Raw genomic sequence first — 25781 nt, 5'->3', positions numbered from 1 at the left:
ATTGTAATATCTCCAGCCGTACAGAAGTTATGTGGGAACATACATTTCCCATTGATTAAGTAACATATGTGCCAAGTTTCATGTTAATATCTTTAGCCGTTTGGACGTGATGCTGGAACATACATACACACACAGACGTTGAGTTTTATATATATATAGATCACATTTAACCTTGAAAGGGTTGTGTCTACAGGCAACATACCATGGTCTCTTATGTCTTCATAATGCATTGGTCCCATCGGTCTCTTCAAAGCTTCTTCTTCTTCTTGCTCCCACTGGTGTCTTTGCATCTCCCTCCTCATGTCTTCAGACAGCAATGTCTTATCCTGTGTGACTGGTCTGGAAAAACCAATGTAAACACGAGTTTAATTTGTACAATGAGAAGTTCAAAAACTTTCTAGTGTGTCAATTTTACACAACTTTCAAGATTTCTGTTTACTGGGGACATCTATCAAGGTTTATGTGAGAACGTATAGATTTTACCCGTTTGCTTGGTGTATTATTTTTTCCAGTTTCTCAAAAGTAAAAAAATAAAAATGTATGAAGGACCCTTTCACAGATCATAACATTGTTGGCCTAATGCTTCCTTCTGATTTCTCAAGGCCCCTTTAAACCACTGGCTGGCAGGATGGGGAGAGTGCTGACATTGGTATTGTAGGCCATGAACATTGTGATCTCCGAAACCATTTCAAATTTTCTCCAAAATATTTTTTACCCAGTCAGCACACTTACTTTTTTCCTTGCAGATCTTTATCCATTTTTAAAAGACCGGGTAAATCTTTCTTCATACAACGTCTTGAGCGGCCAAGGGAGTCTACATAATCAACCCTGCAAGGAAAGTACAGTAAATCTGTAGCAAACACTAATTTGATAATCCCCTTATTAGCAAATGTTATTATCTACATTTCTATGAAACTGAAATCCGCACTTTTGATTGCTCAGCACCTGTCAGCAGTGGAGTAACTGTACTTGCAACTGCGACAAGGTCCCATAGTAAGTAAATACAGGGATGTGGAATTCCTATCACCTGAAACCCGGGACATGCAGTCTGTATGGAGCGGGCTCCCGATTCCTGCCCGCTCCATATACTCTGCAGCCCCCGGCTGTTTTCAGTAGCTGGGGGCCGCCGCGGCTGGCTATTAATCCTTTAGATTGCCACTGTTAAAGCTGACAGTGGCATCTAAAGGGACATGTGAATGCTCCCTGGTGGGCTAGGGGGTGGATTCCCCCCCCCCCCCCCGCAGCACAATTGCGAAGGGGCGATCCACTATAGAGGTAGCCAGAGGGCTTACCTCTGTTCCCTGCTGTCCCGTGGCTCTGTCATTGATAGAGCCTAGGCCAGCCAGGCTCTATCAATGGATCACAGACTACACAGATCAATGGAGTTCAATAGAACTCTATTGATCAGTATGAGGAATCTAATGATTCCTCCGAAAAGTCTAAGTGTAAAAAAAAATAAAGTTTTAACATGGAAGGGGTTAATGTGTGTCTTAGACTTTTATTAAAAGTTCAAATCACCCCCTTTTCCTATAAAAAACATGTAAACATAATAAACATATTTAGTATCGCTGCATACGTAATTTTACGAAATATTAAAATATAACATTCTGTTTCCCATACGGTAAATTACGTAAATTAAAAAAAAAAAATAAATAAATAAATAAAAACACCAGAATTGCAATTTTTATAATATCCCAGAAAAAAAAGTCAAAAAGCGATTAAAAAGTCAGATCAATACTAAAATGGTACAGATACAAAAAAAAATTAGATTTTTGTTTACTTACCGTAAAATCTCTTTCTCGAAGAATCCATTGGGGGACATAGACCGTGGGTGTATGCTGCTGTCTCTATGAGGTGTGACACTATGGTAATAAAAAAAAAAAAAGTCGGCTCCTCCCAGCAGGATATACCCACCTTCAGGCCCTGAGGTAATCAGTTTAAGTTCCAGAGCAATAGGAGAGGACCAACAGGTCAAAGAAAACCCAAACTGTCCAAGAACCAGAAGAAAACAACATAACTGAACACACCCTCGAACAGAGAACCAAAGGAACCCCCCAAAAAAGGGCAGGAGCTGTGTCCCCCAATGGATCCTTCGAAAAAGAGATTTTACGGTAAGTAAAGAAAAATCTCCTTTTCTCTATCGGCTCAATTAGGGGAAACAGACCGTGGGACGTACCAAAGCCGTCCCTTGGGTGGGCAGAGAAGCAGTCAGGCAGACGGCCGTTCCACTGCCGCCTGCAACACTTTACGGCCCAGACTAGCATCAGCCGATGTGAAGGTATGAACTCAGTAGAACCTCGAGAAAGTGTGCAAAGACGACCAGGTAGCCGCCTTGCAAATTTGCGAGGCCGAGTCTCTATTCTGGAGAGCCCAGGATGCCCCAACAAAACGGGTAGAATGAGCCACAACCCTGAAAGGAGGAATCTTCCCCTTACAGCGATAGGCTTCCGAAATGGCGGACCGAATCCACCGAGAAATGGTGGCCATGGAAGTAGACTGTCCCTTACGACGACCTTCTGTAAAGGACGAAAAAGGAATCACACTGACGAAACGAAGAAGTGATGGAGAGATAAGACCGAACGGCCCGAACTACATCCAGCTTGTGTAGTAAGCGCTCCTTAGGATGAGAAGGAGCAGGACAAAAAGACGGGAGGACAATGTCCTCATTGAGATGAAAAGGCCGAAACCACCTTAGGCAAAAAGGAAGGATTTGGCCGGAAAACAACCTTGTCCTGGTGGATCACCAGAAACGGAGAACGGCAGGAGAGAGCTGCCAATTCAGACACCCTCCGGATGGAGGTGATAGCAACAAGAAATGCCACTTTCCAAGAAAGGAGGCGGAGAGACACCTCTCTAAGGGGCTCAAAGGGTTCACTATGGAGGGTACTCAGAACCAGATTCAAGTCCCAAGGGGGAGAGGGTGACCGATAAGGAGGAACAGCATGCGCCACTCCTTGAAGGAAGGTCCGGACATGAGAACTAGAAGTCAGAGGCCACTGGAAAAGAATAGCAAGGGCCGAAACCTGACCTTTAACCCCTTAAGGACCAAGGACGTACCGGTATGTCCTTGGTCCTGCTCTCCTGATATAACGCGGGGTTGCACAGTAACAATTTTCCTGCATGTAGTTATGATTTTTTTCCAGAAGTCCGACAAAATCAAACCTAAATAAGTAGGGTATCATTTTAATCGTATGGACCTACAGAATAAAGATAAGGTGTCATTTTTACCGAAAAATGTACTATGTAGAAACGGAAGCCCCCAAAAGTTACAAAACGGCGTTTTTTTCTTCAATTTTGTCATTACAAAGTAGAATTGGTGGCGCAAAAAATAAGCCATCATATGGATTTTTAGGTGCAAAATTGAAAGAGTTACGATTTTTTAAAGGCAAGGAGCAAAAAACGAAAATGCAAAAACGGAAAAACCACCGGTCCTTAAGGGGTTAAGGGAACTAAGAGACAACCCCAGTTCCAAACCAGACTGCAAAAAGGAGAGAAGATGGGGAACCTAGAAGGTTAAAGGGGATAAGTCCTGAGCTTCACACCAACGAAAATAAGACCGCCAAGGACGGTGGTAAATTCTTGCGGAGGGGGGCTTACGTGCCCTGAGCATGGTGTGAATGACTTGGGAAGAGAACCCGCGGGCCCTCAAACGCCACGCCGTCAAATGCAGCGACTGTAAATTGGGGTGGCAAGGAGGACCCTGAGAGAGCAGGTCCGGATGGAGCGGAAGGCGCAGTGGAGCGTCGTCCAGGAGCCAGACTACGTCGGCGTACCACGACCTTCGGGGCCATTCTGGAGCTACCAGAATGGCGGGGACGTCCTCTGTTTTGAGCTTCCTCAGAACCCGGGAAAGGAGCGGAAAGGGAGGGAACAGATAGGGTAGGGCAAACCCCGCCCAAGGAATCACTAGGGCGTCCACGGCCAGAACCTGAGGGTCCCGGGACTTGGACACAAAAGGAAGGATCTTCCGATTGTGCCGGAACGCGAAGAGGTCCACGTCCGGAAGCCCCAGAGGTCGCAGAGTTGCGCGAAGACCTCTGGATGTAGAGACCACTAGCTGGGGTCGGGTGAGGACCAACTGAGGAAGTCCGCTTCCTAGTTGAGCACCCCCGGAAAGTGAAATCGACGAAATGGCCGGAACTTTGCTTTCCGCCAAGATGAAAATCTTGTTCACCTCGGCCATGGCTGCCGAGCTGCGAGTGCCGCCTTGGTGATTTATGTACGCCACTGCCGTGGCGTTGTCCGACTGGACGGGACTGAAGCCGGGACTCCCAATGAAGAAGACAAAGAAGAATCACCCGTAATTCCAATAAATTTATCGGAAAAAGGGCCTCTCGGGGAGACCAGAGTCCCTGAACCGTCCAATCCCTGAACACGCCGCCCCAGCCCGACAGGCTGGCATCCGTTGTAACTACCTGCCAGTGAAGGGGAAGAAATGACCGCCCTTGGAGAAGCAGGGGAGAGCAGAGCCACCAGAGCAGAGACTGACGGACCCTGCGAGGGAGAACAATCTGACAATCGAGGGACAGAGGAGCCTGTCCCACCGAGAGAGAATCGCCAGTTGAAGAGAGCGGTAATGAAACTGGGCAAAGGGTATGGCCTCCATAGTTGACACCATCCGACCCAGGACTTCCATACAAGTGCGGATGGAGACAGACCTGGGTCCGAAGGGAGCGGACCCCCGACAAGCGTCCGGCGGGAGGCAAATTCGGGCAGAGGCCGTGTTGAAGCGAAGTCCCAAGGTTAGAGACTGGGTAGGGGAGAGGACTGACTTGTCCCAGTTGACCATCCACCCGAAGCGATCCAGAGTGTGGAGAGAGACGTCCACATTCTCCAGAGTCTGGGCTCTGGTTGGAGCCTTGAGGAGAAGGTCGTCCAGGTAGGGTATCACCGAGACTCCCCTCGACCATAACAGGCCCATCACTGGCGCAAGGATCTTGGTAAAGACCCGAGGAGCCGTGGCCAGGCCAAAGGGGGGGGGGCTATGAATTGAAAATGCCCCTACGGAAACGCAAAGCGGAGGTACCGATGATGCCCTGGAAATATTGGGACATGGAGGTAGGCATCCTTGATGTCCACCGAGGAAGAAACTCCCCTTGTTCCAGAGATGCCACCACCGAACGGAGAGACTCCATTCGTAAGTGGCGGATAAGAAGATGACGGTTGAGACACTTGAGGATTGGTCGCACAGGACCGTCCTTCTTGGGAACCACAAAAATATTGGAATAGAAACCCCGAAACCGTGCCCTTGGAGGAACGGGAACGATAACCCCTTGGAAAAGCAGAGACTGAAGAGCCTCTCGAAATTGCTTCGCCAGAAAAGGAGACCGGGGAGCTCGGGATCGAAAAAAGCGATCCCTTGGAAGGGAGGCGAATTTGATTTGGTAACCGTTGGACTCCCAAGTCCTGAATGAGTGAGGTCCAGATGTCTCGAAAAAGACGACCACCCACCCGAGAGAAAAAAAAAAAAAACGTGGGTGGGGGCTTCACTTAATGCAGAAGTGGGTTTGCGGTTGCCTGATTTGGGCGCAAACCGGCCGGACCGGTCGGTGTCCGACTTCCAAGACTGGCGCGTCCGGAACGGGGGAGCCTTCTTGTCTCGCGAAGGCGCCTGCCCGGACCCTTTCCTGGGAAGTAAGGCGAGCCTTATTTTGAGGCAACAAGGAACTCTTTACCTCCTGTCGCCTCAGAGATAATCTCATCAAGGCGCCTGCCAAAAAGACGGTCACCCGTAAAGGGAAGCTCAGTGAGAGACCTTTTGGAAGTGGCATCCGCATTCCAAGCTTTAAGCCACATAGAGCGGCGGAGAGCCGCTAGGTGACCCACAGCAAAGGGCTGACTGCGTGGAAGCCGTGCACAGAAGTCCCCAGCTTTAGAACATTGGAGAGCCAGAGCAGACAGATCCTCTGGGGGGATCCCGCTAAGATACCCTGATGGAGCTTTAGGCACCACTCCGACAGAGCCTTGGACACCCATGTCGAGGCGAAGATGGGAAGAAGAAGAGCCAGCTGCTTCAGAGGAAAACTTCGCTAAGGATTCTACCTTTTTGTCCGTGGAATCCTTGAAGGCAGCGGCATCTGCCAGTGGCAGTGCAGTCGCCTTAGAGATCCAGGAGATTGGTGGATCCACTGAGGGAGGGGAAACCACCTTAGTGACAAGGTCCTTGTCAAATGGATAACGTTCCTGAATAGTCTTGATTCCCGGGAACCTCTTGTCTGGATGTTTCCATGAAGATTCCAGAATGGCGTCAAAGTCAGCGTGAGAGCTGAACCTTTGAGGTGCTGGCTTACGCCTGGAGTGGCATCCGAAGATCCTGGGTCCTCTTAAGTGAAAGGTGTCTCTTATGGCGGTCACCAATGAGTTCACAGTTTCAACTGGATCCGAGCGGTTCTCCGAGTAAGATGCCGGCTTGGAAGCCTCGTCCGCCAGTTCACCAGGAGAATTAACAAGTGGAGGCAGTCCTGGAGGGGGGCGACCTTGACCGGGTACGCGGTTCTGGTGTGGCAGAGCGGCGACTCCGAGAACGTCCTCTGGAGGAGCGATGTTTGTGCCCAGACTACGGGGGGGCGGGACCCACGAGGGGGACGCCCACGTCTATCTGAAGACTCAATGGAAGAGTCAGACGAGGCACCCCTAGTACGCTTGTGAGAGCGCGAAGCATGTGGAGACGAGGAGTGGGCCCTCTCAGAGGCCCTGCGCAGGGTAGACCCCTTCAAGGCGGACACCACCTCCCGGGAGGCCTCAGCCACCGAACGGGAGACTTGGGTCCAGTCAGCCATATACTGGGTCAGGGAAGAAAACCCAGGCTGGTGGAGCGGCTGAATCCACCGGAACCGAAAGGGGATCAGGGGGTACCAGGGGGTCTGGGGAAGCAGTGGAGCAGGCAGGGCAAGTGGGCTCAGTAGAGCCAGGCATCTTGGTACTACAGTGCTTACAGACAAAATAAGTCACTGACGTCAGGAACTTTCTCACCCTAGTTTGTGTTCCCTGGCAGCTGCGGTGAGGTGAACCCGGCTCCGTGCAGCTAGAGTGACAAAACAGGCCAGCCAATAGCAGAGAGGGGCATGCCTGAAGCCGAGGCACTAACTAATTGGCCCCTCCTAACAGAAAATCGCGCCCACGGCACTGATTGGAGGCTACTTCGCGCCTCTGAAGAGCTCCGACAGCCCTGTGGGCGGAGCTACAGACTGGCCGAGAAGAAGCTGTAATGGCGCCTGCTCCTTGTCCCGAGCGCACATGTCAGCCGCATATGCGCTCGAGGGAATAGAGCGGGCGGCCCACACGCCGGCAGAGACTGCCGGAGAAGTGAAAGTAAGCCGACGCTCAGAGCGCCCGGCCCGTACAAGCGCCGCGGCTGTCAGCCGTATATAAGGCGCTGCAGTCAAAGTAACCAAACACACACACACAGTGAAGTAAAACACATTACATGCCCCCTAAAATGCCACTGCTCCCCCAGAATAAAAAGTCCAGCCCCTGTATAAGCCAGCCCTATAAGATGAAAAGGTGGGCCAAAAACAGGGGGTCTCCAGAGGTTGCAAGTCCGCACCTAAGGAGAAAAGGGGGGAAAGTACTTACCTCAGTCAGAAGAACTTACCTAATGGAGTCTTCAGTGAAGTCTTCAGTCAGCTTTTGTCACCTGCATCACGCCTGGCAGCTATGCGCGAGCGAGGCGAGCAGGTAAATGGGGGACCCGGACCCAGACCCATGAGGTACCAACCCAGGCGCTGACCGTTGGCGAGGGGGGGGGGGTGAACAGGGCATATACGCAATGTCTGTGCCCCCTTACTCGCAATGGGGAAACAGGGAACCGGAGTCCCTGAGTCCCCACCTGAAAAGAGGAAAGAAAAAGGAATAAAAAACTAACACGTCCCTAACTGGGAAAACAAAAAATCAGAAGACCTGGTCTGGAGAATTGCAGACCATGTCCACCTCCTTCAGACACTAAGCTTAAACTGATTACCTCAGGGCCTGAAGGCGGGTATATCCTGCTGGGAGGAGACGACTTTTTTTATTACCATAGTATCACACCTCCTAGAGACCGCAGCATACACCCATGTATTTTAGGTTGTGCTGGGAGTTGTCACAGAAGTTACGATTTTATTGCAACACTAAATAAAGCTAGCAAATGCTGTGTCCTAACACTTGGGGGTTTAAAGGTCTATTCACATGCGCAGGATTCAATTGTGTTCAGTCATTTAGTTTACATTGAAATCTGCAGCATAAAATCCTGTGCATCAAATCTGCACAGGATACTGTATGTGTGAATAGAGGATTTGCATTCAAATACTTATTCCATCAAACAACATTAGCACAATCTTTTCTCTCTATGGTCATCCATACAGAATCTACACAAAGTTACGCAGATTTAGAGTGATAATTTTTACTGGTTGCCACAAGCAGCTTTATGAAAGCCCATCAGCAATGTCACATATTTATTCATTAATTCATTCAATAACAGTTATGTGAACATAGCCAATCACCATTCCTAAGGTGTAGCCTAACAGGCAACTACATATGGTAGCTATTGAGGCATCTCATAGGCCCTTGGCTACGAAATGTAAAGAGAACCAGTCAGCTCTCTTATGGTATATAAACTTGCATCTGAACACTGAGCTTAAAGCTACAAAAGGTACTGGACAGGGTTTATATACTTTAGGGAGCTGGAAGGTTTCCTTTAACTACAATCACATTGGACAGTCAGTAATAAGACAAAGGTAAGTTACATTATTTTAATCCATGTGATGCCATTGAAACAGTAGAATGTAGCATTTAAAATAGGGATCGACCGATAGTTTTTGTAGAGCCGATACCGATAAATTGTGCACTTTCAGGCCGATAACATACAGATATTCCGTGCATTTTAATCCCCCCCCCCCCAAAATATCCTTGGTAAAATGAGGGTGCGTGTGTGTGGGTATACCCTGATAAACTGTTTCTGGCCCTGCAGATGAATGATTTAAAGCGGGCGCTTTAAATCAATGAACTGCAGCGGCTTTTGCGGGGCCAGAAACCGCCGCCGCCCCCGCTTCACTCCCCCTGCCTGTCCTGGGGTCCGGAGTCCAACCACCGCCGCTGCCCGATTGCCTCCCCCTGCCTATCCTCTGGCCAGAGACCGCCACCGCCGCTGCCCCATCCCTAGTTTTATAATTACCTGTTCCTGGGGTCCGCGCTACTTCTGGCTCCGGCGGCTTTCCTGAGCCGTCACTGTGCGCCGGGCCACTGATGGTGACGTCGCATTGAGGACGTCACTCGTCATTGCGCAGTGCACAGCAACAGCGCAGGACGCAGCAGGAGCAAGAAGTAGCGTGGACTCCGGGAACAGGTAATCATAAAACCTGGGGCAGCGGCAGTGGTTGGACTCAGGACAGGCAGGGGGAGAGAAGAGGGCGGCGACGGTCTCTGGCCCGCAAAAGCCACTGCAGTTCATTGATTTAAAGCGCCGGCATTATCGGCAAGGTAATTGCAGATTCCGATAACTTAGAAAATCGTGAATATCAGCCGATAATATCGGCCAAACCAATAATTGGTCGATCAATAATTGAAAAGGCCAAAATGGGGAAGAATAGCACTACCACCAATCCTCAGCCATTCTGCATGAGGCAAGCCATCAATTGTAACAGACATACCATGGGTGATGGCGTGGGCACAGTTTTAGTGCCTAAAACATCACTATGCCATTTACAGATCTAGCGCTCAGTAGTAGGCTTTGAATGGTAAATGTACTGTGCATGGCAGAAAGGTTAAAGCGCAACTGTCATCATATTCTGACCCCACAGACCACTATAATGGTGTTCCAGATGATTATAAGGTGACTGCAGCCATACCTTTATTGCTGTTTGTTAGTCTTTTCTTACTAATAAAAACCTTTTATCCAAAAGTCAGGCACAGTCGGATAGGCGTGGCTTGGGGTTCGCCAAACCCCACCGCCGCCACGCCTATCCTGCCCTTCCAGCGCTGGGACCGCGGTGTCTTATTACTCAGAAGGATGGGCGCATGCCCTGTGGATGCACTAACGTGCGCACGCCACAGCATCCTAAGTTGACAGAGCGCTCGCTCCCGACTTCTGTGCGCTCAGTGTGCATGTGCTGTACTAGAGGCAGACGTTCGTCCGCTCACTGCCTCTAGTACAGCAAATGCGCTCTGAGCGCATAGACATCGGGAGCGAGCGCTCCCACTTGCAATTCAGGATGCGGCGGCACGCACACCTTAGAGCCGACGGGATGGGCGCATGTGTTGTGGATGTACTGTGTAGTAAGACACAGCGGTCCCAGTGCTGCAAGGGAGGATAGGCGTGGTGGCAGCAGGGCTTAGTGAAGCCCAAGTCACGCCTATCCGACTGTGTCCGACTTTTGGATAAAAGGTTTTTATTAGTAAGAAAGGAAGAACAAACAGCAATAAAGATATGGATGCAGTCACCTTATAATCATCTGGGACACCATTATAGTGGTCTGAGGTGGGTCAAAATATGATGACAGTTGCCCTTTAAATAGTGTTTGCCAATTAATGTCAAAGCAACTACAACTGTATTACAAAAAATAAAATAAAATAAAAAGATTTACTACTGCAAATGTGCCGGAATTTTTGAGCAATTTACTTAAGAAACTGGAGCAGTGACTTTGCACTACATTTATTGTTTAACATACTTTTTTGTTTGACGAAGGGACGTGACATTGTATTAAAAAGGGAGCATGGACTAAATTCTGACCAGGGGTGTGGAAATAAGAAAAAAAAAAAAAACACTTGTCCAAGGGACTAAAGCGGAACACAATCTACTTGTACCTCAAGAAAATCCACTTGTCCTGTAGATAAAATAATTTCAACCAAAATAGTCTGATTCACCCCACTAGACCACCAGGGATGGTTATAAGATCCCTTTAGACACTGCTGTCAACTTTGACAGCGGTGATCTAATAGTTTAATAGCGGTCACGGCGATCACAGCATGCCAGACTATTCGTGGCGGGAGAGCTGTAGCTCCTTTTACACCCGAGGCAAGCCAAGAAAATTGTGCCCCCCCATAACTCCAATTTTTCTATATACAGGGACGTATGAGGGTAATTTTATGTGCCGTGATCTGTAGTTTTTATTGGAACCATTTATTATCAGAACTTTTATTAGGAAAGGGGCTTATTCACATATATACGCACTTTTTAAAAAACATTTTAATCACTATTTTTCAGGGGTGGGGGAGGGGGGTGTTCTGCATTATATTTACTCTAATTTATGTGTCATTATGTTGCATTTAGTTAGTAGATAACTACAACACCCAGCATGCCCTGATGAAGCCTATGGTTGTGTGGGTGTTGCAGCATGTTGCACTGTATAGTAGTACAGTTAAGGTTATTGTGTAACATGCTGGGAGTTGTAATTTTGGTTCGAGTCAGCTGCAGAGCCATAGGATGTGTCAAGGAATACAGGGAATTTCAGTTAGTAACTACAACACCCAGCATGCCCTGATGCAGCCTATGGCTCCGCAGCGGACCTGAACCAAAACTACAACTCCCAGCATGTTACACTTTATAGTTCTACAGTTTAGGTTATGGTGTAACATGCTGGAAGTTGTAGTTTTGGTTCGGGCGTGTTTGCGTGTATCCGTGAGGCTCTTGGTCGTCGGGCGAGTATGAAGGGGGTGGGATTCTGGGGGATGCAATTTAGTGCGAGTGGCCAGAAGCCACTAAAAATAAATTAAAAAAATTAGATAGCACAACTGGCAGCAGCACTTGTCAGTCCGCCCCTGTACAAAACATACATGCATACACATATCATACATACACCGGGCCACTGACCCCTATCATACATACATCATACATACACACATCATATACTCACACCATACATATACACACATCATACATACACCCGCCGCTGCCCCCCCATCATACATTACATACACACATCACACACACATGCACCGGGCTGCTGCCCCCTATATCATAGATTACATACACACATCACACATAGACATTACATACACACATCACACATCATACATACACCGGGCTGCTGCCCCCTATATCATACATTACATACACACATCGACACATCATACAGACAACATACACACATCATACATACACCCGCCGCTGCCCCCCCATCATACATTACATACACACATCACACACACATGCACCGGGCTGCTGCCCCCTATATCATAGATTACATACACACATCACACATAGACATTACATACACACATCACACATCATACATACACCGGGCTGCTGCCCCCTATATCATACATTACATACACACATCGACACATCATACAGACAACATACACACATCATACATACACCTGCCGCTGATACACCCCCCTAATCATACAATACATACATATACATACATGCCGGTGTGAGGTGAAATCTCCAGCCTGTGGAGTGCAGTTCAGTCTCCTCACACACGTCCTCTCCCCTCCCCCACCTCTGTGTTTTCCCCAGTGAAAACTTGAAACCTCCCCGTGATAAGTGAGGTCCTGTGTAGACAGAGCAGGGGAGGGGAGGGGCTGTGTGTGGGGGAGGGAGGAGCTGTGTATGTCCTCATTCTCCCCCTGTCTTCTTGTATTCAGAGCTGCGCTGTCCATCCTCCGTCCTCGGGCTCAGACCTCGCTCTTCCCCGCTCTAGCTTCGGCAAACTTCGGAGAGCGGAGGGGAGGAGCGGTGAGGTGAGATCCCCTCACACCGGCTGGGGGGGCTCTGAGCAGCGGCCCCCGGCTACTGAAATCAGCTGGGGGCCGCTGTGAGGTGAGATGGGTTCAGAAATCTCACCTCACACTCCATATACCCTGAGCCCCGGTGTGAGGTGCAGACTTGCATCCGCTCTTGCGCCTCACACCGGCATTAACGAAAAATAATGGGAAGTCAGTCTGTCCCTGCTAGCCCGATACAGGGCTAAATCTATGAAAAATTCACCTGCCCGGCGCCCAAAACTACATGTCCCGGGCGTCGGGCGATAGCAGGGATGTGGAAATCCTGAGACATAATTCTTGTCTGACGTATACCAATTAAACATTGGTATAGACTTAGACCAGACAGTAGACATATTTACCAATCAGCCTGAGACACTTTGATAAATCTGGCACATTTAATGTCTGAGTTTGTGCTGTAATAAGAATGAGACAGTTTTAGTAAATCTAACTTATGAGTTTTAAATCCTCACCATCGTTTAACATTTTTTGTTTGCCATCAATGAATTCTACTGTTAGTGAAAAACTTCTCACAGCTGAAGGGTTGTTGCAATTATATCCAGTCAAGACAGCCCTCTGTAAACTATCAAAAGCACAATTCTCTCTCCGAAATTTTCTACACTCTATTCTTTGTAGGCAAGATGTGTCTGACTTGAGTGCAGTTCCTAGAGTATTGCCTAGATTTTATACAATCATAGTAAATTCTCAGATGTAACAAGTATTAAGTCTGTGCAGGTTTTTGGCCTCGGAATGTAAATAAACACAGTCAATTAGAGAGATGAACTTTCTAGAATACACTCATTATGCTTCACAAGACTAAAAAAGGTCTTCAAATGAAAAAACAACAAAATCAGAACAATAAAAGACATTGATGAACTTCTACAAACCATTCTTCTCCAGGGTTCTGCGGCGCTGGAATGGGGAGATCGGGCATCTTCTCTTCCTCCTCGACCTGTGCTTGCTTTCTTTCCTTCTGGCAGAAGTTCTGAATTTCTTTCTTCTTGTCTATGATCTTCTGTGCAAAGTCAACCAGGTAGAGCTCTTCAGTCTCCTCATCTGTCAGAACAGAGGACATTGTATCAGCAGCAGGAAGGAGAAATGGTTAAGTGAAATGTTTCTACTTCAGTAATAATGGCCTTGGAAGTCGACGCTTTGAAGCTGTGCTTCTAAACAGCACAAGAGGAACTTAAAAAAGAAGCACGTGTGAAGTACACCACATAAGAGGCTCTCGTCTACTACATAAAAGGAGCAGCTGCCGTGGCAATCGCCGGCTTTCCTTCCTAGTAATGAGCTCATGAACTGACATGGCTGAACGAGGCACAGAGAAGACCGTTCTGTGATCCTGGGTGACTGAGCGACACAAATACTGGTACGAAACTGCTATACGCCAGGCTGAGACATGTTATTCAGTTCTCCAACATAAAACTGCCCAAATGGAGAGCTGTCAAACTTTTTATTTCCCCTAGGGGGAGAGAGCATATGTACATACTACAACTAGAATAGTTGACAAATAGGATCCTATTAGGGCCTAAGCACCACAAAAGAGAAACCTCTGTGGATACTGCACTGAATACTAAGGCTGTACCCACTACAGATTTTTTTTTTTCTATGTCATGTGACTTTTCTTAAAGTTTTTTTGTTTAAGTTTTTTTTGTTATGTGAAAAAGGGTGTTTTTCAGTTTCTTAATTTTTTTTTTTTTTTTATATATTAAAAAAAATCCCTTCTTTTAATTTTATTTCAACTTTTTTACTGTCCACAGGGCTCTGTGTACTGCCTGTCACCCAGCTTTCCCAGTCTCCTTTAGAGACTGGGAAAGCTGGGTGACAGGTATGTTTTATTTTAGTATGTGGGGGTGGGAAAGAGAGATCACCTGCCTATCCGTAAGATAGGAGATAACATGCTGCTAGGTGAAAGTCAGACCACTGGGACCCCCACAGATGCATACCAATACGGATACCAGTATCGGGACATCCCTACTGAATACCCTGAATGGCAAGGAAATCCTCAGATGATCACCACATCTTAAAAACCTATACATAGGTAAAAACAACAAAAAAAAATCTTCCTTTTTATCTTACAATTGTGATAGAAAGAATACAACCTATATAGTAACATATGTAAATAGAGAAACATAATTCCAAAATTAATTATTGTCAGTAAATACATAAACAAACCTGTTTAGTAGTGAATGGATGTGTAGTAATGAATGCCATTTCCGGCATGTTGTTGGGCACCTGAAGTTCCAAACACTGCCTTCACTCAAGGAGAGCGAGGGGAGACATTGTTTGAAGTTGCGAGTTGTCACTTCCTGCATGCTGACACCTCTATGCAATTGCTTGCTATGTTTCCACATGCCTATTATTGTTTGTAAACAGAAGAGCGGAAACTAACTGGGATCGCTGCTTAGGATCTCTTTATATATACACACATCTATATATTTTTGGTTGGATATAGACAAATGGAGGATTAAAACATTTACTCTTAAAATGTATAAGACAAGAACTAGATGTTATTCATAATATAGGATAAAGTTGGTCCGTGTGTTTATGATATAGTTAAGCTTGTTAAATAAATATACAAATAAGTGACTAAATAAAGTCAGTACATTCATATATACATTTATAAATATGTACATAAAAGGGATGAGCTCATGTGGAGTAAAAATGTATATAAAAGGCTAATTACTATTACATCATTCGTATTTACTCATACATGAGTGTATTCATTTAGATGTATATTAATATTTAACAAGTTTATTAACCCCTTAAGGACTCAGGGTTTTTCCGTTTTTTGCACTTTCATTTTTTCCTCCTTACCTTTTAAAAAACATAACCCTCTCAATTTTCCACCTAAAAATCCATATTATGGCTTATTTTTTGAGTCACCAATTCTACTTTGCAGTGACATTAGTCATTTTACCCAAAAATTCACGGCAAAACGGAAAAAAAAAATCATTGTGCGACAAAATCGAAGAAAAAACGCCATTTGTAACTTTTGGGGGCTTCTGTTTCTACGCAGTGCATATTTCGGTAAAAATTACACCTTATTATTCTGTAGGTCCATACGGTTAAAATGATACCCTACTTATATAGGTTGGATATTGTCGTACTTCTGGAAAAAATCATAACTACATGCAGGAAAATTTATATGTTTAAAAACGTCATCTTCTGACCCCTATAACTTTTTTATTTTTCCATGTACAGGGCAGTATGAGGGCTCATTTTTTGCGCCGTGATCTGAAGTTTTTAACGGTACGATTTTTGTTTTGATCAGACTTTTTGATCACTTTTTAATGGTATAAAAAGTGACCAAAATACGCTTTTTGGACTTTGGAATTTTTCTGCGCGTACGCCATTGACCGTGCGGTTTAATTAATGATATATTTTTTATAGTTCGGACATTTACGCACGCGGCGATACCACATATTTTTTATTTTATTTACACTTTTCATTCGTCGATCGGACACCGAGGAGGCAGGTAAGGGCCCTCCCGGTGTCCTGTAAGCTGTTCGGACGCCGCGATTTCACCGCGGCGGTCCCGAACAGCCCGACTGACTAGCCGGGATACTTTCACTTTCGCTTTAGAAACGGCGGTCAGCTTTGACCGACGCTTCTAAAGGGTTAATACCACACATTGCCGCGATCGGCGATGTGCAGTATTAGCCGCGGGTCCCGGCCGTTGATGAGCACCGGGAACGTCGCGATGTGATGTGGGGTCGCAGCGCGATATCGCGGGAGTCGGCGCAGGACATAAATATACGTCCTGCGTCGTCAAGGGGATAAAGGGTCGTCAGAGGGGGGTTTCAGAGAGCACATGCTCGCTATTCATTTGCATGGGAGCACTTGAAATGTCCAAGTGCTGTACTCTGGCATCTTCAGCGCTTCCATGCAAATGAATGGAGCATGTGCAATCTACAGCACGCACGCTCTCTCTGAAAGCCGAGGGCCCTGTTCTGGAGAACACGGAGGGTGCCAGTAGTCAGACTCCTTGCGATCAGATACTCATTCACTGGAAAAAGGATAACCCATTTTTGAATGTCCCCTTAACTATATTATATACTTATGAACCAACTTCATATATTACCCATATACCATCTAGCTACCATGGCACATATAAAGTTCTTGTTTTAGGCATTAAGTAAGGAACTTTGTGCAGATTGAGCACCCCTGAGGAAGTCACCGACTGGTGATTGAACACGTGTGGGGTTTTCAGGAGGGCACCTGCTCGAGTATCTACTTACCATTGGCTGCCCCTGGCTCCTCCATTCTCCTAGCGTGTTTTTAGTATACTAGCATCTAGGACAGCTATTGTACAGGTCATATTCAGGTTGTTTTTTTGCTTTGGGGAATGTATATGTACGATTTTGTGCAATATTATTGTTGGGCCATAAGGGATAGTGCAATATACACGGACAGTGCAGGTGCCCTGGGAGGGGTCCTAGGCGCTCTCCCCTGTTGTGGAATGGCCTTTTTAAATGTCTGTCTGATTAGCTTTTGTTTTCTGTATGTATGCAATAAAGATGTATGGTGTATTTATTTCTCTTGTTATTGCATACAAACAATAAAAATCACGTGGGACCAGAGACTCTTGCACCCTATTGCATAGAGGTGCCAGCAGTGACCTACTGCAATTTGAAACCATGTACCCACCTCCGCTTCAGCTAATGCAGTGTTTATAACTTCTGATTTCTGCAAACACAAACTGTAAATGGCATGCATCAAATGTCTCCTGATGTATGTTTGTGTTCCACCAGAAGTTCAGGCACTACAGACACTACTTAACATGTTCTTGATTTATTTACTGACACTGCAGTTAAATTTTGTCCACACCAACTTGTGATTGAGGTCTGACATTTTAACTTGTTGAAACTGCAGCAGCTTCTACCTAACCCTACCCAATAAGGTGAGCACCTTTTCATCTGAATATTTCAGCTTTCTCCACAGCGTAACTCTATGAGGAGCTCTGCCCCTCTTTACTCTTTCAGATAACATATGCTATTATGGTATAAGGGCCAGAATGAAGCAACTCATACTTAGCCATTGTCACTAGAGCTGGGCGGTATGACCAAATATGTGTATCATGGTATTTTTGTAACTTATGGCGGTTCCACGGTATATAACGGTATTTCCCCCCCCCCCCCCCCCCCCCCACAATTTTTTATTTTTTTTTATTATCAGCCCAGCGCTGCGCTGTCCCCATTAGGGTAAATACTCACACATCCCTGCAAGCGCTGCCCTCCTCTTCTTCCCGTTTGTTGCGGGCCGCCGGCGCTGACACAATATACTGTACGCTGTATCCCTATGCCTGGGCTGCAAAAGGTAAACAAAATGAACTTTAACGCACGTAGCTACGTCGGCCTTACGCTAGGGACGGGAACGTCGGAGAGCAGTCAGCATATCACCGGCCACAGTGATGTTCCGCCTCTGCCAGTGATAGACTGAGCGCACTGTCATGTAAGAAGCCAGCCAGCTTCTTACATGACAGTGCACTCAACCCATCACCGGCCGAGGCGGAACATCGCTGCGGCAGGTGATAGGCTGAAGGCTCTCCGACGTTCCAGTCCCCAGGAAGCAGGTACCGGACCAACGTGAGGCGAGTTAAAGTTTATTTTGTTTATCTTTTGCAGCCCAGGCATAGAGATACAGCGTACAATATAAATTTCCGGGGGCCGAAACAAACAGGAGGACAGCGCAGTGCTAGGCTGATAATTCATTCATTCCCGAGGGGGAGGGGGCAAACTGGTATTGTGGTATGGGAAAAAAATTCATATCGTGCTGGACAAAAGTTTCGTTATTCGGTATGAACCGGTATACCGCCCAGCCCTAATTGTCACGCATTTATTTTAATGGGCTCCATATATTATTACATTTCCCCAATACTGAAATGTGGGGCCATCCCAGCTCCTGCAATAACTCATTGAGATTTAAGTCACTGGTCACAGGGCTAAGGACTTCAAATACTGGTGAAAACTTCTGAAAAGACATTTATCTCCTATCCTGTAGATAGATAATAAATGTTTGTTGGTGGCCCCACGATTAAAACTCCTATAACTAGAACAAAGTTCCTAAGCCACATGATCCTCCTCACTACATGACTGCAGTTAGAAGGAGTGTGACTAAAGAAGCAGTGTATGTGCAGATTCATTTAATATAATAACAGGGTTTGTTATAAAGCAGTTTGACTATTGTGTTCTTATGGGAGATTTCAGCAGTGTTTAATGACGATGCTAGAAGACCCCCCCAATTAGCTTCAATCTTAGATCACATTTATTTACCAGGAAAATCTCCTATGGTCATCTTCTCGTACAATTGAGCCTTCTCCTCTAACTTCTTCCTGAAAAACAAAATGGGTTTTATTCCACGTTAATATTTTATCAACACTCACATGAGAGCTGAAATGCAAATTTTTTTTGTACAGTTTATATTGTTTTCACACACAATCTCCGACGCTTGTTGTCATTAACAAGAGGTGATCTGTATACAGCTGTTATACGACTACTATTTGTCGAACAATGCATGGTGATAAGTATTTGTGCAGTACAATCGTGATCTGTTTTATTAGTGACACATGAAAAACCCTATGTGGGGGTTGTGTGGATCTTTTCTCTCTAGTTAGGGTATGTTCACACATTAGGAAACTGTGCCGAATGTCCGCACATCTGCCCAATCTGGTGGGAGCTAGGACTGCCCAGAAATACGCTGCATCATCCGCAAAATAGAAAAGCTTTTAGCAGATACTGGAACCAGGTTTTCCCCGGCAGAAACATCTGCAGCAGAAATTCCATGGTAGGAACAGTACAGCAAATTCCCATTGTAAGCAATGGGAGTCTGCTACAGTGGAATGTCCGAGCGGAAAATTACGGCGGTATTCCATCATGTGAACATACCTTTATAGTGGAAACTTACTGCCACTGGAGGATTTCCTCTGACCATGTATTACCTGGTCTTCTGTTTTCTTCAAATGTCTCAGTGTAATACAATGCCCCACAGGCTACATGTATGTGCAGACAGCTTCCAAACAGATGTGGGAAGCTGCTTTGAAAGCTAAATTGACATATCAACTCAGCATTGGGGCTGTCTTGATGGCATAAGCCTTTTAAAGAAGTTTACCATTATTACAAGTGATATTGCACTAGCAGGAAAAAGGGCTTTTTTTTTGGGACAGCACCAGCAAAAACTGCAGATCAAGCAGGCATCTGTAGGGCAAGTTATTTCTGGTGCGGCCATTGCTATGCATGCTTATTGTCAATGAACCATCTAAAAGTGTTATCAGGTTTTACCCAAAGCATAGTGCCACAGTAAGAATAAGACATGTGTGACCTGGATTTCTCCAGCGAGTCATCTTCTTCAGTCTTCTCCTCCACATCTTTCTCGGCTCGAGCAGTGACACCTGTATTCTGCTTGCTCCAAATGTTTGGTTTCTAAAGAAAAAGTTACAAAGTTCTTCTTCAATAGCATATTTTGTCAAAATAAAGTACTGACGGAGAGTGTGAGTATCAAAATGTGCTGAATTTACCTACATACTGACCTGCTGCCTCTATTGCTGTGACTGATCAAAACTAGAGATCAGAGTTTCCAGAAGCTTTATCACCATAAAAACAAAACATGCTGCATAAACCTTGCTATTAATATCTGTTCTCCTGTGTAAAGTATATGATAACTAACCTTCAGGGTTGCTCTGGGCTTTGGAACGACCCCAGCCGCTTTGGCGAGCTTTTCATGCTTGAATTCCTCTTGTTTACGAAAGAGTTCAGCTTTCAAGTCCACTAGCTGCAAGAAAATTATTATTTATTTTTTTCCAATAAATACATACAAAATATCACAACACAATAGAGCAAATATAAACCCCACCCTCCCACCTATTTGAATACCCAGCTCTAGAGAACAAGGAAGGAAGAAAAAAAAAAGAAAAAGAAAAGAAAAAAAAAAAACAATCAACTGGTGCCAGAAAGTTTAACATATTTGTAAATTACCTGTATATAAAAAGCTTAATCCTTCCAGTACTTATCAGCTGTTGTATTTTCCAGAGGAAGTTCTTTTCTGACCACAGTGCTCTCTGCTGACACCTCTGTCCATTTTAGGAACTGTTCAGAGCAGGATAAGTTTGCTATGGGGATTTGCTCCTACTTTGGACAGTTCCGGACATGGACAGAGGTGTCAGCAGAGAGCACTGTGGTCAGACATATACGTAAAAACATACCAAGTCCAAAATTGCATATTTTTGGTCACTTTGTATGCACAAAAATAAAAAAATAAAGTGTAAAAACCTATAAAAAAAAAAGTCCCAACAAAACAAGAATGGTACCAATTAGAGATGAGCGAACTTACAGTAAATTCGATTCGTCACGAACTTCTCGGCTCGGCAGTTGATGACTTATCCTGTGTAAATTAGTTCAGCCTTCAGGTGCTCCGGTGGACTGGAAAAGGTGGATACATTCCTAGGAAAGAGTCTCCTAGAACTGTATCCACCTTTTCCAGCCCACCGGAGCACCTGAAAGCTGAACTAATTTACGCAGGAAAAGTCATCAACTGCCAAGCCGAGAAGTTCGTGACGAATCGAATTTACTGTAAGTTCGCTCATCTCTAGTACCAATGCTCCAAAACTTCAGATCACGGCCCAAAAAAAATAAATGAATAAATAAAATAAATAAAAATTGGGGTCAGAAGAGGGAATTTTTAACCTACTAATTTTTGTGCATAAAGTTATAATTGTATAACAGAAGTAAAACAGAATCAAACCTATATAAATTGAGTATCATTTTATTCGTATAGACCTACAGAATCAGGATTAGGTGTAATTTTCACAAATTTTTTTTTTTAAATTTCTTCCCCAATTTATCCCCACAAATATTTTTTCTGGTTTCGCTGTAAATTTTGTGGTGAAATGATTGATGTAATTACAAAGTAAAATTGGTGGCAAAAAAAAACAAGCCCTGATATGGGTCTGTAGGTGGAAAATTGAAAACGTTAGGATTTTTTGGAAGGTGAGGAGGAAAAAACAAAAGAGTAAAAATGAAAAAACCTGTGGTCCTTAACCCCTTAAGGACCAAGCATTTCTCTGTTTTTACACTTTCGTTTTTCCTCCTCACCTTTTAAAAATCATAACCCTTTCAATTTTGCACCTAAAAATCCATATGAGGGCTTATTTTTTGCGCCACCAATTCTACTTTGGAATGACATGAGACATTTTACACAAACATTTATGGCGAAACGGAAAAAAAAATCATTGTGCGACAAAATTGAAGAAAAAACACCATTTTGTAAATTTTGGGGGCTTCTGTTTCTAGGCAGTACATTTTTCGGTAAAAATTACACTTTATCTTTATTCTGTAGGTCCATACGATTAAAATGATACCCTACTTATATAGGTTTTATTTTGTCGTACTTCTGGAAAAAATCATAACTACATGCAGGAAAATTTATACATTTAAAATTGTCCTTTTCTGACCCCTATAACTTTTTTATTTTTCCACGTACAGGGCGGTTTGAGGGCTCATTTTTTGCGCCGTGATCTGAAGTTTTAATCAGTACCATTTTTATTTTGATTGGACTTCTTAATCGCTTTTTATTCCTTTTTTTATGGTATGAAAAGTGACCAAAATACGCTATTTTGGACTTTGGAATTTTTTTGCGTGTACGCCATTGACTGTGCGGTTTAATTAAGGATATATTTTTATAGTTCAGACATTTACGCACGCGACGATACTACATATGTTTATTTTTATTATGGTTACATATTTTTTATATGGAATTTGGGAAAAGGGGGGTGATTTAAACTTTTAATAAAGAAGGGGTTAATGTGTGTGTTTTCAAATTTTTTTTTTTTTTACACTTTTAGTCCCCTTAGGGGACTTTTAGGAGGAATCATTTGATTCGTCATACAGATGAATCCCATTCATCTGTGTGCTCTGCGCTCGATTGATCAAGCCTGGTCCTGCCAGGCTTTATCATTCAGAGAGCTTGAGCCGACACAGGAGGAGAGGTAAGCCCTCAGGCTACCTCAGCAGTGGATCGCTCCCCCACGATCGCGCTGCGGGGGAGCGATCCACCCCACTGGACCACCAGGGACTGTATACAGGCACCTTTAGACGCCGCTGTCAACTTTGACAGCGGCGATCTAAAGGGTTAATAGCCGGCCGCGGCGATCGCCGCATGTCGGCTATTAACGCCGGCCCCCAGCTACAGGAATCAGCTGGGGGCTGGCCGGTATGACGCGGGCTCGAGTCGGGAGCCCGCGTCATACCCCGGTAACGGCCATTGGACGAGTATAGACGTCCATGGTCGTTATCGGGTTAAAGGAAATCTGTCACCAGTATCACCTGCACTAACCTGTCGGTACCGACAGGTGACACTGATGACAACGCTACTTACCTTGTCCTGTTCCGTGTAGGGTATCTCTGGTAATCTCATCCATAAGCTTCAGCTCTGGCCCCGCTTGGGGCACAGGCGGAGTTTAGTGACATCACCGCTGCTGTTCTCTAGCAGCGGGACCCAGCAGAGAGCAGCAGCGGTGACATCACGAAACTCCGCCCATGCCCCAAGCCGGGCCTGGAGCTGAAGCTAACTGAGGAGATTACCGGAGATTCCCTGCACGGAAAGGGACAAGGTAAGTACCGTTGTCATCTGCACTACCTGTCGGTACCGACAGGTTAGTGTAGGTGACAGATTTCCTTTAAAGGGGTTAAAACTACCCATGATTAGAGCTGGATGGCATGACCAAAAATGTGCATCACGGTATTTTTGTAAGTTATGGCGGTTCCACAGTATTTAATGTTATTCTCCCCCCCCCCCCATCATGTGACCAGTGGGCACTGCTTCTCTAAACCCCCCGGTTTATCAGCCCAGCACTGCGCTGTCCCCCACATTGGGGAACATAAACTCCGGCCTCAGCACAGCGACGCAAGACTCCGTCCACCAACGTCACAAAATGCAGCCTCAAAATTAAAAGGGGTACTCTGGTGCTTACACATCTTATCCCCTATCCAAAGGATAGGGGATAAGATGCCTGATCGCGGGGGTCCCGCAGCTGGGGACGCCCGTGATCATGCACGCGGCACCCCGTTTGTAATCAGTCCCCGGAGCTTGTTCGCTCTGGGTCCGATTACGGGCGACTACAGGGCCGGAGGCATGTGACGTCACGCCTCCGCCCCCGTGTGACGTCACGCTCCGCCCCTCAACGCAAGCCTACTGGAGGGGGCGTGATAGCCATCACACCCCCTCCCGTAGGCTTGCATTGAGGGGCAGAGCGTGACGTCACACACCGCCGGCCCTGTACGCCACTAATCAGACCCGGAGTGAACACGCTCCGGGGACTGATTACAAACGGGGTGCCGCGTGCATGATCACGGGCATCCACAGCTGCGGGACTCCCGCGATCAGGCCTCTTTCCCCTATCATTTGGATAAGGGATAAGATGGTAAGCAATGGAGTACCCCTTTAAACAAAAAAGCCTATGGATATTCACGGTGCGGCATAGTATGTTTTTAAATATTTTTTTTTATTTCTAAGGAGGGTGGATGGGTTGTTGCGGGATAGTTGGAGTGCAGCTATTTAGTGCCAGTACGGCTAGACTGGATGTCACCCGATGCGGTACGCCCCCCCCCCCCCCCCCCACTCCCTGTCACTCTCTAGCAACGCTACTGGTAATAAAGGGTTGATAAAGAACTTTGATGTCTTTGTAAGCGGGTTTCCCGGGTTTTGCTTACTTGCGATCTATCAAGGTCGTGTGACTATTTGATAAATAGGTCACGCGTAAACAAAAGTAACTTAAAGAAAACTTAGAGAAGCTATACATTTGAAAAGAATGATAAATCTCCTGCAAAGGGGTCAGAATGGGACATTTTTGAAGTTCGAAAATCTTTCACCTCTCCACAGGATAGAATGAAGTGTGATCACTAGTGGTAAGACTGCCAGGACCCCCCACCAAATCAATGTTCCTCCTCCACACAGATGCAACAAAATAACCACAGGGGGTTAAAAGAGACCTCTATATTGCATGTGTGGCACAAATAGTAAAACGTAACTTTTATTTGTAAACAGGGCCACACAGGGCTCCTGACTGGTGGGGGTCCTGGTGGTCGGACACCCAGTGATCACACGTTTACCTCCTGTGAATAAGACAAATTATTTTAGTGGCACAAATCGCATTAAATGGGTACAGCAGACTTTCCACCTCTGAAATGAAGAACTACAATGTCCAGGAAGTTACCTCACAAAGACGAAAGAATACACGCTCGGCTCAATGATGTGGTACTACAAGTCTCAGAAGGAGCTGTAGATAGTTGCTTATAGTATCCTGAAAACCCAGTCAGGACCGTCATAAAGTGTTATGGAGGAGAAAGCTTTCACTCACCGAGGCCGCCGTCACATCCAGCACCTTCTTCTTCTTATCCATCCCTTAGGCCTTAGACTGAAACAATAACAACAACGACGACGACTCAATCCGCCATCTACGTCCCTATCACACAGCAGACGTAAAGCAACACTCCTTTCAACGCGAAACTTCCAGGAGCCGCGTATTGGACGCCATATTGTGAGTGGCGCCATATAGTGATTGGAAGAGTTGCGGACGTCTGTCGTCACGCGGTGAGCGGAGCGGCTGCGTCCGGCGCCATATTGTGAAGGTCAATTTAGAAGTGAGTGGAAGTGCGCGCCATAGTCTGAAGGTCAAAATAAGGTGACTCCACAAACTGACAATGGCTGTGGAGATTATCTTGGAAATCCATGAGGAGAAGGAAGACTATAAAAAATAATGTAAGCGAAAAATTGTAAACAGTTACACATAGCAACCAATAAGAATTCAACTTTCATTTCTCTAAGGTTCTCTGTAAAGGGAGAGCGCGATTCTGATTGGTTGCTACAGGCACCCGCTGTGGAGACACAACTCTCAGAACTGACAGGACATGCTGTGACTTGTAGTAGTTGTGAAGCTGTAAACATTGTTCGCCAGCCTTCTATGGTCAATGTGAGGAGTAAGTGGTGAGGATAATGTTAATCTGAAAAGAAAAAAAACACATTAATTATTAGTTTCCCTTAGGGCTGGGTGGTATGGCCAAATATGTGTATCGCGGTATATAACTGTATCCCCCCCCCCCAAAAAA

General features: G+C 45.7%; 2 protein-coding genes across 4 annotated transcripts in view; one reads left to right on the top strand and one right to left on the bottom strand.

Annotated features, from left to right (window-relative positions):
- The window catches only part of CCDC174 (coiled-coil domain containing 174), a 35155-nt gene extending 9975 nt beyond the window's left edge, over window positions 1–25180 (bottom strand). For both annotated transcript variants that reach the window (XM_056524930.1, XM_056524931.1), the window contains exons 1-7: window positions 25034–25180; window positions 20347–20451; window positions 20002–20102; window positions 18957–19015; window positions 13569–13737; window positions 733–828; window positions 203–339 (exon numbers count right to left, since the gene is read on the bottom strand). In XM_056524930.1, coding sequence (XP_056380905.1) covers window positions 203–339; window positions 733–828; window positions 13569–13737; window positions 18957–19015; window positions 20002–20102; window positions 20347–20451; window positions 25034–25075 — 709 coding nt within the window. In that variant the 5' untranslated portion in view covers window positions 25076–25180. The remainder of the gene's footprint in view (window positions 1–202; window positions 340–732; window positions 829–13568; window positions 13738–18956; window positions 19016–20001; window positions 20103–20346; window positions 20452–25033) is intronic.
- Window positions 25181–25259: 79 nt separating this feature from the next.
- GRIP2 (glutamate receptor interacting protein 2) overlaps window positions 25260–25781 on the top strand; it is a 528084-nt gene continuing 527562 nt past the window's right edge. For both annotated transcript variants that reach the window (XM_056524926.1, XM_056524923.1), the window contains exon 1: window positions 25260–25434. In XM_056524926.1, coding sequence (XP_056380901.1) covers window positions 25405–25434 — 30 coding nt within the window. In that variant the 5' untranslated portion in view covers window positions 25260–25404. The remainder of the gene's footprint in view (window positions 25435–25781) is intronic.

The sequence above is a fragment of the Hyla sarda genome, chromosome 6 (genome assembly GCF_029499605.1).
Source record: "Hyla sarda isolate aHylSar1 chromosome 6, aHylSar1.hap1, whole genome shotgun sequence".
Lineage (NCBI taxonomy): Eukaryota > Metazoa > Chordata > Amphibia > Anura > Hylidae > Hyla > Hyla sarda.
The sequence above is the reverse complement of the archived record's forward strand: the minus strand, read 5'-3'. Positions and strand labels throughout refer to the sequence as shown.